General features: G+C 42.6%; 1 protein-coding gene across 5 annotated transcripts in view; it reads right to left on the reverse strand.

Annotated features, from left to right (window-relative positions):
- Window positions 1–13,540, reverse strand: part of MTA1 (metastasis associated 1) — a 142,589-nt gene that overhangs the window by 38,589 nt on the left and 90,460 nt on the right. For 4 of the 5 annotated variants that reach the window (XM_077824301.1, XM_077824300.1, XM_077824303.1 and 1 more), the window contains 4 exons: window positions 2,966–3,081; window positions 1,773–1,924; window positions 550–739; window positions 46–135 (listed from right to left, as the gene is read on the reverse strand). In XM_077824301.1, the coding sequence (XP_077680427.1) occupies window positions 46–135; window positions 550–739; window positions 1,773–1,924; window positions 2,966–3,081 (548 nt within the window). Of the gene's footprint in view, window positions 1–45; window positions 136–549; window positions 740–1,772; window positions 1,925–2,965; window positions 3,082–13,540 lie in introns of those variants that run through there. The other variant, XM_077824304.1, reaches the window with a different exon arrangement.

Consider the following 13,540-nt stretch of genomic DNA (forward strand, 5'->3'; position numbering starts at 1 on the left):
GAAAATATGCAAACAGTTAGGCGAATTAGCCTGTAGCATATTTACCTAAATACCGGAGTACTGCTTCTAAAGGCTTTCGAACAACTTGCTTTAACAACAATGGATTTTCTGATGCTTCTGGTAAGCGTGCTGTGCCTGTGAAGACAATATTGGGATTGGGGAAAACATTTATTTTCTTATTAAAAATGAATGGAGTCTTAGACATTAACTTAGTCTAAAACAACTTTTCTCTGGAGCGCTTTTTAGTAAAAAAGGATGTTTACAGAGTAGGTGCATGTTTTGGCAAGTGTACACACAGGCAAAGGAATGTGCTGCATACTGGCAAACAAGTGACATGTAAAAAAAAGCTGAGCAATTTCAAATGTGTTATTTGATAATAGTATGATGAGTTAGGCTATTTCTGTAAAGGAAATAAGTAACAGCAGGTCATCTGTGCTTAGCCACAGTGCCCTTGAAAGATCCAACTCAAGGCTTTCCCAAAGGAATTAATCTCAAATTCTGGTTTCCCAATTTCATAGTAACTAGCTGGATGTCTGGATAAATACTCACATTCTGCTTTGATTGCTGCACTGTTGATAGGCAGGTGGGGATGTCTTGCTGCATGCCAAGGACGCAAGATCTCTCTACACAAGCGTCTGGCAATCCTTGTCAGTTTTGTTGTATGCAGATAGAAGGCTTGTCGTGTCTTCATGGCAAATTTGGGGCTCCCACTGTTTCGCACTGGCACACCATGAAGACTCTGGGAAAAGGGAAAAAGCACAAGCACTTTTATTGTTCATGACTGATTTTTATTAGAAATTTGCAGAAAACCAGAAACCAGCAGCAATAAACACCACATACATAGTCCATTCTACAAGTCATTTCCACCTACACCCTTGGAGTTGATACACACTGAAGGAAAGCCACAGAGATAGAGCTAAAGACAAGAGTGGGAGGCAGAGATTAGGAGGGAAGACTCAACAAGCTAAGAACATAACACAACCCTCCACTCCTTCTCCCATCTTCACTGCTGTGGCTCTTCGCTAGCCACTATTCATTTTTGAAAACGTTGGCCCTATACTTTAATGTGGACCAATTTAAGCATTCAATATCTTAGAAGGCTGGCACTGGGCTAAGGTGTACATACTTAACTACACATGGACAAAGATGATGTACCAATTATTGCACAGGCCAGATCCTTACCATGTCATAAAAAAGCCAAGATCTGACTAATAATTCTGTTGGTTTAGACTTTAAACAGTTGTACAGTAGAACCTCAGAGCTACGGACACCTCAAGAATGGAGGCTGTTTGTAACTCTGAACAAAACATTATGGTTGTTTTCAAAAGTTTACAACTGAACATTGACCTAATACAGCTTTGAAACTTTACTATGCAGAAAATAAAATGCTACTTTTAACCATCTTAATTTAAATGAAACAAGCACAGAAACAGTTTCCTTACCTTGTCTGTTTTTTTTTTAAACATTCCCTTTTTTAGTAGTTTATATTTAACACAGTACTGTACTGTATTTGCTTTTTTTTGGTCTCTGCTGCTACCTGATTGCATACTTCCGGTTCCAAATGAAGCATGTGGTTGACCAGTCAGTTTGTAACTGGTGTTCATAACTCTGAGATTCTACTGTATATTATTTGATGTGGTTGTGTGTGGCAGGAATAAGGGATACTTTTTCCATTACTGTTCATTGGAATGAGCACTGGTTCCCTAACCTGAAGTACTGAGCCGCCTGCAACGGATGTACATACCATAATATTTTACACTGGATGCACATACCATATTATTGCGGTTTGGTCCTGGTCTCTCTCCATCTAATCGCGTTGGCATTTTCAAGCCACCATATTTCTTCCAGTAAGTCCAACAGGATGCACAGAGACGACACTGCATGTTAGGGGGACCCCAAGAATACCACTGGTAAGACTGTGTGGCTAGGGATAATAAAGGTGGAAATATATATATTCTTAAACAGAATTGATTTTCAAAGTTTATAGCCTTTACAACCATCTTTAAAGTCTCAAAGGAGAAAAAGACCTTTCAGCTTCACAAGGTAACAAAACTAGATTATAAGCTTGCTGTATCAGAAATGAGGCAAATTTCATCATCATTAAATGTTTTATAATGGCATTCTGCAGTGTTGTTATAGCCATGGTGGTCCCAGAATATTAGAAAGACAAGGTAGCAAGGTAATTTTTTTTTACTGGACCGACTTCTGTTGGTGAGAGAGAGAGAGAAGCTTTCAAGCTACACAGAAGAAAAGCTCTGTATAAATTCAGAAGCTTGTTTCTCTCAGCAACAGAAGTTGGTCCAATAAAAGATATTACCTCCCCCACCTTGTCTCTTATAATTACGTTAGCTCAAGTAGTTATACTCTTCAGTATATCATTTAAAACAGTAAAATGAGTAAGTCATTAGGATGTGGAAATTTCCTGGTAATGCCTTTGAGATATTTTATGCTGTAACTCCGAAGGGGGCACTGTAACTTTTCCCCCTCTATTTTAGAAATCCCCTCCCCAACTTTACTTAGGGAAGAGAAAGAGTCAGTCATTTTGACTCTCCATACAGTCCTACGTTTTAGCACATCTAAAAGGCTCTCCATAAAAGACAGGGAAGCCTATTAGGCTAAGACATATTAGCAGATGAGACCATAGTGAATACAAGGATGGAACCATGCTCTTTGGACTTTCCACTACCATTATAGCTGTGAAAACATCACCAAGGCCTCTCCAGTGAATTAAAGACTCGTCTTCACTCAGGAGCCATCTATTATTTCACAGGAAACATCAGCTCTTACAGTTATTTACAAAAAATCCACCCACTCTAAAAACTTAGAAACATTCACATGAAGAAAAACCCTGCCTATTTCACCCACACCCCACCCTGCATGGTAACTTATTAAAGCTTTACTTTAGTCTTAGTGCTAGAGTACTTCTGCTGCTCTTGCACAATTGCTACATTTGTAGATCACTTACTATAGCAGCTTTCACAGGCCCGTCCTGCTCCCGTGTTCTGTGCCTGTCCTCCTGTACCATTTACCACTCCTGGTTTGACATTATTTACATTGATCTGGTTGGGGTTTGGCTTGTTACTTAAAACACAAAGCAAAAAAAAAGGGGGGAAATTAATTGATTGTGACAAGTAACTTTCCTATGTGACAAAAAAATATGGCCCAGAAGATTAGAACTGAAGACTTGCATTTCTCACATGTTTATGAATTCCAAAACAACAAACATTACTTACCAGTAATTAGAGTTCTCTGAATACATTTCCTCTGCAGATCATACTGTAGAAGTCTCATGCCATTTCTCAGGAGTCTCTGAACCACTTAAAAACAGTTAACTATTCTGGTCATGAGTACACCTTGATTACTGATCCAAAAACATTCTGATCTAGGTGACAAAAGGGCCATATCGACACACATCCCTCTGTTCCTCTCTGCCTGAACAATATTCTGCTTAAGCCTCTAAAGAAGTGAGGAAGGAGGGAAAGTCAAGGTGGATCTGCAAGGGCAACAGATTCAGAGAATTCCGTGGTAAAGTAGCCTCTCTTTCTCCTTCAGAAAATTGCCTCTTCAAATCCTGTCTCTCTGTAGTAGACGGGCAAGCTTGCAGGCAAGAGCTCAGAAGTACTAATTCAGACTCAAAGTTTGCCCTCCTGAAACAAGCACCTACTGCCACTACAGTATTAAAAAGAACTGCAGAGTAAAAGGTGTAAACTGAATCCTCAGATAACCCAAATGGGAATACCTTGTACAAACAGCAGTTTTCTCCATCTGATTCATAGGTATTTCCTGTGCAATTTCCTAAGAGAAATGTGAAAGGAAGCATCTTAAAAGGTCAAGAGCTCCATACCATCCCATTTAGCACAGAGATTATGGCGCTCCAAGCCAACATGTAGAATCAGATTCATTTACAGACCTTATTTTACTACTCCCTTCAACAAAACCACAACAGAATTAGACTTGTTCGGGTACCAGACTGCAACACAGGGGATCTGGGTTCAATTCCAAGACTTCCTGTGTGACTTTTGGCTAGTCATTTAGGGCTTGCATAAATAGTAGAAGACACTCTATTGGGATGCGATTTCTAAAGCACACTCATGTGCTGTGCATTAATGTGCCTGTGTAGACCATTGGGCTGCATACCTTTTTACAAAGCAGTACTGCTCTGTATGTGTATTCAGCATCTCATCTGCTGACTTCAGTGACACAGTTTACCACTTTTCACTAAGTGAAAGCCAACACAGCGGAAAGACAGAGTCTATTCCTTCTGATGAAGCTTCAACATAAAGAGTTAGTAAATTTCAATCAATTATACCTGTATAAACCAATCAAAGGCAAAGAGGTTGCATATGGAATTATTCTTGAGACAATGGGGTTGGGCAGGCATAAATAAGAAAGATTCTCTAGGCCAAATTACAAGACAAGTGGTGATACGAGGGAAAGAAAGAAAACTCCCCAATCGCTGTGTTTCCAGGGCTGTTAGAAAAAAGAATCTTTTTACTTGGAACTAATTACATGTGATTGGGAGTCACTGAGAGACAATGCCTACACACAATGCTTTTTTTTTTTTTTTTTTTTTTTTTAATATAAACAGTTACATGCAGATTCTGCTACAGTGGCACACAAGGGCCATAAAGGCTCCACAAGTGACCAAGGGAGCCTTTTCCAAGAGCAGGAGAAGCTTCAGACTGACCTGTTACACTCTCCTTTGTACAACATAGTGGGCTTACTGAGAGGAAGAAGTGTGGGTGAGGGGGAAGGTCTGTGTATTGCTGAGTTCTACAGACATTCTGGACTTCTCTGGTCTGCAGGGCTCCCCAGGCAAGGCAAAAAAAGAAGAATTAACAACAGGGACCTTCTTCAAATCTTGGTTCAATTGTTCTTTTCTTCAGCTGATGCACTTTCAATGATTGATTATTAATGGATTTGAAATGGTTCTGGGATTTGTAAGCCATCGCATGACGCTCCAACCCTGGGAGACCCGCAAAGGCAATTTTGTGAAGGAGAAGAATGGAATATGGTACCTTCGCATGAGTCCGCATTTTGTTGATTGCTGCCATATTAAAAATTACCTCCAAGTAGCTTCTGCTTCACCAAAAATTCATTTTGTGCAAATATAACTAGATTTAAAGGAAGCTGGGGTTCTCGAAAAGTATTATCTCTACAGAGTCACACTACTGGCAGGCAGTATTGCCTAGTGGATAGAGTACTGGACTAGGGCAAAGAAACCTGGGTTTCTATTCCCAGCTCTGCCACCTGGCCTGCTGAGTGACCTTGGACAAGTCATTCACCTCTGTGCCTCGGTTTCCCCCTCTATAAAATGATATGATCCTTTCTAAAGCCCTTTTAGACCTTCTGATGAAAAGCACTATAAGAGCTTGGTGATGATATATTACTATTACTATTGTTGAATGCTATGCTGCACAGTTCCAGAAACCACATACAATTAACTAGGATGACACACCTTGATATATGTGTCCCACAGTGCTAAGATCACATTTAGAAAGGGAAACGATGGCCAAACTCCTTCACTCCTGGTTGTCTTGTGAAACTGACATACTGAAAAAACCTGGGGATGATCTGAATGTCTCTCTCTGAACTCCACTTACGGTAAATAACATAACTTTTTCTTCATAAGCATGCTACCTCAGGCATCTGAATAATGAAATCAATTGTGACTTAAGTACTCTACCTTAAGCACTTAACCCTTATATTTCTTCAAAGGCTGGTACAGTCTAATTAAGTTAACTTGTTAATCAATTTATTAGTTACTTAATGAAGATGAAGTCAGCAAAGTTCAAACCGCAAATAAAATGCACATTTTACACAGATTACCAACAAGTATGGTAAGCTTTCCCAACACTTGGAGGAGTCTTTAAATCATAACTGGATGCCTTTCTAAAAGATCTGTGGTTGAATTGGAGTATGTGTACTAGATGCAAGAATCCTTGGGTGAAATTCTCTGGCCTCTGTTATGCAGGAAATCAGACCAGGTGATCATAATATAGCCGCTTCTGACATTTGAATCTATTAAAGTGACAAGATCCTTGTAAGAAGTTTTGGCTCCCAGCTTCCCTTAGATCATGAATTGACAAACAGCTCACAAAACATTGACATTTTCCCAATGTGTGATCAACCTTATGCACTTGGTTGATAGCACTAAATTAACATGGGAGCAGGAACTGAAGTCTTACTTTTTGGAAAGGAGAAACTTGTGTGCCCAAGACATGTGGTAGCTAAAGATTAAACTGGTTTTATTGTTTAGAAGACTGAGTATAATACCACCACTGGAATGGTTTCAGTCATCCAGGTACGTACAACCAGATGTTCTGGTCCTGTCATGAGAAACGCATTTTGGAATATAACATCATGATAAAAGAGAATGGCACTTCTCCCCTTACTGCATGTAAAGATTTGTCAGGCCATTAATTTGTGTATCTGAAAACAAGTGCCTAAAATTATTCTGTGCCCACTTGTGGAAAAAGAAAAAAAAAGTCCAATGTTTGTTAAAGTATCCTTAGGTATTGGTAAGATCCTTCTCCACCAGCATTAAAGGTACAGATCACTATCGTTTAAACACACCTACAAAAGAGGGATAGAATATAATCATGCATGGAAATTTTTCTAGTCTATACGGAGTCTCCAAATAGTCCTACCTAAATGGGAGGAAGAATGGTCTTGGGGCTAAGGCATAAAATGATGAGTCAAGAGGCAGAGGGTCTATTTTCAATTATGCCACAAATAAATGTTACTTTTCCTGTGCTGTGACTATGGCTCTTCAAGAGGTGTCCCTTATGGGTGCTCTACTTCAGGTGTGCATTTACCTCTTGAGCCCTTGATCAGAGATTTCTAGCTCCAGCAGTTTGATGTGGAGATTGGTTTTGAGGGCTGTCCATCTGCCTTGAACCACGAGGGTGTTGAGGTGGGTCCCGCATGCTAACAGGGAAGCATCAGGGTTAGTCACTGTTAGGGTTGGGGGACAGTAAGGGATACTCGCACAAATGCTGTGTTGCTTCTTCCACCAGTCTAGGGAGTTCTGTAAGTGCAAGGGGACTGTCACCTGCCTATCCAAAGTGTCCCTGTCCAAAGTGACCCTGTTCAGAGAATAGATAGCTTTTAGCCAACCTTGGAAGCAGCAGAGGTGTAGCCTTGTGTGACTGGTCACAAAGATAAAAGCTGCCACACAGCCCAAGAGTTGAAGACAGTACTTTATTGTGATCAGAGGGCTTCCCTGAATTGTCCCTACCAGACCAGACAAGATCACAAATCTGTCCAAAGGGAGGTACGAGTATACCCCTATAAACTGTATCCTTTGTACATGTACCAGCATGGATTTCTTTACATTCAACTGTAGGCCCAACTCTTGGAACAGAGCAAGGGTCATCTGGGTGGCGATAACACTGCCTCAAAGGTGTTGCTCTTGAGTAGCCAGTCGTGGAAGTACAGGAAGACCAATATCACTTCCTGCCTAAGGTAAGCTGCCACTACTACTAGAACCTTTGAACACACTCTTGGAGCTGAGGATAGGCCGAAGTGGAGCACTCAAAACTGAAAATGATCTTGGTCTATGATGAATCGCTGGCATTTCCTGTGTGATGGGTGTATAGTTATATGAAAGTAGGCATCTTGTAGGTTGAGGGACAAAAGCCAAACCCCATTCTCTAGTAAAGGAATTAAAGTTACTAGAGTCACCATCCTGAACTTTTGAGGCTTTACAAATTTGTTTATCAGTCTCAGATCCAAGGTCAACCTCCAACCTCTGTCCTCCTTTGGCCCTAGGAAATATTTTGAGTAGAAGCCCCTGACCCTCTGAGTGGAAGGGACTGGTTCTATCATTCCTAGTCGTAGGAGAAAGTCTACTTCTTTCCTCAGTATAAACTTGTGAGGGGGGTCCCTGAAGAGGGATGAAGAAGGCGGGTGAAAGGGAGGAGTGACACACCGGATAGTATATCCCAATATTATGACCTTCAAGAACCATCAGTCCATGGTGATTCACTCCCAAACCTGGTCAGAATGGACAAGACAGTCCCCAAAGGCAGGGAGGTGATCTAGAGCGCACAAACTGTAAATCCAGAGTTGTCGTCATCCAACCCTAGACCAATCCATCAAAACTGTTGTTTAGAGGACGCCTGGGTGATCTTGGAGGGCGGCTGAGCAGCCCTCTTCCTCTGAAACTTGTCTCTCTTTCTGGGAGGTTCTGGGGGTTTATGGTACTCCCAAGAACTGAGAAGGGCATGACCTCTGGGCAGCCTGAGACCTACTAAAACGTTTCTTGCTTGTAGGTGTGTAAATGCCCAAGGAATGTACGGTAGCCCCAGAGCCCTTCAACATGTGCAGGGAATCATTTGTGTCTCCAAGAAAAGCTTATGACCATCAAAAGGAGATCCTCTACTGTGTTCTGAACCTCTTAGAAACTCCAAAAGTTGGAGCCATGATACCCGATGCATAACTACTGCTACAGAGATGGATGTGGCAGCACTATCTGCAGCAACTAGAGACACTCAGAGAGCTGTTCTGGCCAACAGCTGACCCTCGGCAACGACAGACTGGAACTGCTCCCTGCAGATATGTGGCAGCTGCTCAATAAAAGCCCTGTGCTTGTTGTAATTAGTAAAAGTTGTATGTTGGCCATACTTGGTATGGTATCTTGTGATCCAGAACTTCTGCAACCCTGCCGAGTAAGACTTTTGTCCAAAGAAATCCAGCCACCTTCGATCCTTGTTAGATGGGGTAGGTCTCAAAACAATGCTGCCTACCCCTTTCATTCACCACATCCACTACTAGGAAGTTAGGTGGGGATGGGAAAATAAAAAGTTAGAATCCTTAAGGGGCACATCATACTTAACAATCCTTTTACACCTTAATGGAATAGTGGCAGGCATTTGCCAGATTGTCTTCGCCAGATCCAGAAGAGCCTCATTAATAGGTAGCATCACTCTGGAGAGTGTTGCAGAGTGCAAAATATCTAGCAGCTCGTGTTGTTGATCTTTGGCCTCCTCCAGAGGGATCTGCAAGGTGTCTACTTCCATTCTAAGGAAGTCCTGAGACTGCCTAAAGTCGACAGCCATAGAATGTGGTGGAGGCTTCTAGCAAGCAGAGGCTAGGGACACCATCCCTGCCCATCCTGGCTAATAAACATTGATGGACCTATCTTCCATGAATTTATCTAATTATTTGTGAATGCTGTTAGGGTCTTGTCCTTCAAAACATCCTCTGGCAGGGAGTTCCACAGGTTGACTGTGCATTGTGAGAAAAAATACTTCCTTTTGTATTTTGTACTTCCTGCTGCCTATTAATTTCACTTGGTGAGCCATAGTCCTTGTGTTATGAGAAGTAAATAACACTTCCTTATTTACTTTCTCCATACCAGTCATGATTTTATAGCCCTCTATCATATCCCCCCATTAGTCGTTTCTTTTCCAAGATGAAAATTACCAGTCTTCTTAATCGCTCCTCAAATGGATACCCCTAATCATTTTTGTCACCCTTTTCTGAACCTTTTCTAATTCCAATATATCTTTTTTGAGATGCGACGACCACATCTGCACGCAGTATTCAAGATGTGGGCATACCAGGGATTTATAGAGAGGCAATATGATATTGTCTGTCTTATTATCTATCCCTTTCTTAACAATTCCCAACATGCTGTTCACCGTTTTTGGCTGCCACTGCACATTGAGTGGATGTTTTCAGAGAGCTATATCCCCAATACCTCTTTCTTGAGTGGTAACAGCACATTTAGACTCCATCATTTTACATGTATAATTGGGATTATGTTTTCCGATGTGCATTACTTTGCATTTATCAACATTGAATTTCATCTGCCACTTTGTTGCCCAGTCACCCAGTTTTGAGAGATACTTTAGTACAAGGGTGGGCAAACTATAGCCCGGGGGACACATCCAGCCCTTCAGACATTGTAATCCAGCCCTCGAGCTCTTGCCAGGGAGCGGGGTCTGGGGCTTGCCCTGCTCCGCGCATGCTGTGGCTCCGTGCAGCTCCTGGAAGCAGCGACATGCCCCGTCCCCCCGGCCCTACGCATACAAGCAGCCAGGGGATTCTGCATGCTGCCCCCATCCCAAGCGCCACCCCCGCAGCTCCCATTGACCAGGAACTGTGGCCAACAGGAGCTGTGGGGGTGGCGCTTGCGGACGGGGCAGCATGCAGAGCCGCCTGGCTACGCCTCTCCATAGGAGCCAGAGGGGGAGACATACCGCTGCTTCTGGGAGCTGCTTGAAGTGAGCACCGCCCAGAGCCTGCATCCCTCCTGCACCCCTGACCCCACCCTCCACCCCAACCCCCTGCCCTAGTCCAGAGGCTCCTCCCACACCCTGAACTCCTCATTTCTGGCTCCAACCCAGAGCCCTCACCCCCTCCCACACCCTAACCCCCAATTTCATGAGCATTCATGGCCCGCCATAAAATTTTCATACCCAGATGTGGCGCTTGGGCCAAAAAGTTTGCCTACCCCTGCTTTAGTAACTCCTTGCAGCATGCTTGGAACTTCACTATCTTGAGTAGTTTTGTATCATCTGCAAATTTTGCCACTTTACTATTTACTCCTTTTTCCAGATAATTTATGAATATGTTGAATAGGACGGGTCCCAGTGTAGACTCCTGGGGAACCCCACTATTTACCACTCTCCATTCTGAAAACTGACCATTTATACCTACCTTTTGTTTCGTATCCATGACAGGACCTTCCCTCTTGATCCCATGACAGCTTACTTTGCTTAAGAGCCTTTGATGAGGGACCTTGTCAAAGGCTTTCTGAAAATCTAAGTACACTATAACCACTAGATCCCCCTTGTCCACATGCTTGTTGACGCCCTCAAAGAATTCTAGTAGATTGGTGAGGCATGATTTCCCTTTAAAAAACCATGTGACTCTTCCCCAACAAATTATGTTAATCTATCTGACAATTTTGTTCTTTACTATAGTTTCAACCAGTTTGCTCATTACTGAACTCAGGCCTACCGGCCTGTAATTGCCATAATCACCTCCAGAGCCCTTTTCAAAAATTGGTGTCACATTAGCTATCCTCCAGTCATTTAGTACAGAAGCTGATTTAAATGATAGGTTAAAGACTACAATTAGTAGTTCTGCAATTTCACATTTGAGTTCCTTCAGAACTCTTGGGTGAATACCATCTGGTCCTGGTGACTTATTACTGTTGGGTTTATAGATTTGTTCCAAAACCTCCTCTAATGACATCTCAATCTGGGACAGTTCCTCAGATTTGCCACCTAAAAAGAATGGCTCAGGTTTGGGAATCTCCCTCACATCCTCAGCTGTGAAGACTGATGCAAATAATTCATTTAGTTTCTCCATAATGGCCTTATTATCCTTGAGTGCTCCTTTAGCACCTCGATCGTCCAGTGGCCCCACTGGTTGTTTAGCAGGCTTCCTGCTTCTGCTGAACTTTAAACAGTTTTTTGCTATTTTTTTTGCTATTACTATATCAATATCCTCATCTAATATGAAGCACTTTAGTTCACCCATTTTATTTAGACTTTGGTTAGCTGTTCTTCAAATTCTTTTTTGGTCCTCCTAATTATATTTTTACATGTAATTTGCCGGAGTTTATGCTCCTTTCTATTTTCCTCACTAGGATTTAACTTTCACTTTTTAAAAGGATGCCTTTTTGCTTTTCACTGCTTCTTTTACTTTGTTGTTTAGCCACAGTGGCACCTTTTTGGTTCTCTCACTATGTATTTTAATTTCGGGTATACATTTAAGTTGAGCCTCTATTATGGTGTCTTTAAAAAGTTTCTGTGCAGCTTGCAGAGATTTCACTTTTGGCACTGTAACTCTTAATTTCTGTTTAACTAAACTTCCTCATTTTTGTGTAGTCCCCCCTTTCTGAAATTAAATGCTACAGCGTTGGGCTGCTGTGGTGTCTTCCCTGCCATAGGGATGTTACATTTAATTACATCACAGTCACTATTACCAAGGGGTCCAACTATATTCATCTCTTGGACCAGAGCCTGTGCTAAATTAAGGACTAAATCAAGAATTGCCTCTCCTTTTGTGGGTTCCAGGACTAGCTGCTCCAAGAAGAAGTCATTTAAAGGCATCAAGAAACTTGATTTCTGCATCCCATCCTGAGGTGACATGTTCCCAGCCAATATGGGGAAGTTGACATCTCCCATTATTATTACTGAACTTTTTATTTTTTATAACCTCTCTAATCTCCCTGAGCATTTCAGTCACTATCACCACCCTGGTCAGGTGGTCGGTAATATATCCCTATTTCTATATTTTTATGATTAGAGCACAGAATTACAATCCATAGAGATTCCATGATATAGTTTGGTTCATTTAAGATCTTTACTTCATTTGATTCTACACGTTTTTTCACACATAGTCCCACTCTCCCATCAGCACGACCTGTTCTGTCCTTCCAATATATTTTGTACCCTGATATTACTGTGTCCCATTGATTATTCTCATTCCACCAAGTTTCTGTGATGCCTATTATATCAATATCCTCATTTAATATGAGGCACTCTAGTTCACCCATATTATTTAGACTTCTAGCATTTGTATATAAGCACTTAAAAACTTGCCACTTTTTAGCTGTCTGCCATTACATGATGTAATTGAATGGGACTTTTTTTAATTTCACTATTTTTCATCAGATCCTAAGGGATCTCCCCTAAACGATGCCTCTGTCCAAACCACGTGCTCCCCTGCACCAGTCAGCTTTCCCCCAGCCCTTAGTTTAAAAACTGCTCCATGACCTCATTAATTTTAAGTGCTAGCAATCTGGTTCCACTTTGGTTTCACTGGAGCCCATCCTTCCTGTATAGGCTCCCCCTTTCCCAAAAGTGTCCCCAGTTCCTAATAAACCTAAACCCCTCCTCCCTACACCATCATCTCATCCCCACATTGAGGTTCTGCCTATCTAACTGGCCCTGCAAGTGGAACTGGAAGTATTTCAGAGAATGCTACTATGGAGGTCCTGGACTTCAGTCTCTTACCTAGCAGCCTAAATTTGGCCTCCAGGACCTGTCTCCTATCCCTCCCTATGTCATTGGTACCTATAGGTGCTTACTGTGTGGGTGCTACAGGGCTGAAGCACCCAGGGGAAAAAAATTAGCGGGTGCTTAGCACCCACCGCCAATAGTGCTGCAGCCTCACCCACACCAAACAGCTGGTAGAGGGCTGTGTTAATTGCCTATGAGCTGTTCAACTTTTGTAGCCTCTGGGCTTGCTGCAGCAGAGGCTGACCCAGCCCTGCTTCTGCCCTCGGTGGTGGGGTGGGGCCCCTCCTCCAGCAGCCTCAGGTAACTGCTCCACTGCTCCAGCCAGGGTTAGAGGTGGGTGACGGGGGAGAGCGCAGGGCTCCCTCTGCTCTGTAGAAGACCAGCCTGGTCAGTAGCAATAAGACCCTGCTCACCTGGGTCACCCCGCCTCCCACCTAAATCTCCTGGGCAAGATCCAGCTCCCAGCGGGTTCCAACTGCAGGCAGCACTAGATAAGTCCTGTTTCAGGCAGAGGGAGCCTGGCAGGAGTGGGGCGGGGGGCTGCGCTGCCATGTCAG

This window comes from Eretmochelys imbricata, chromosome 8, assembly GCF_965152235.1.
Source record: "Eretmochelys imbricata isolate rEreImb1 chromosome 8, rEreImb1.hap1, whole genome shotgun sequence".
Taxonomy (NCBI): domain Eukaryota; kingdom Metazoa; phylum Chordata; order Testudines; family Cheloniidae; genus Eretmochelys; species Eretmochelys imbricata.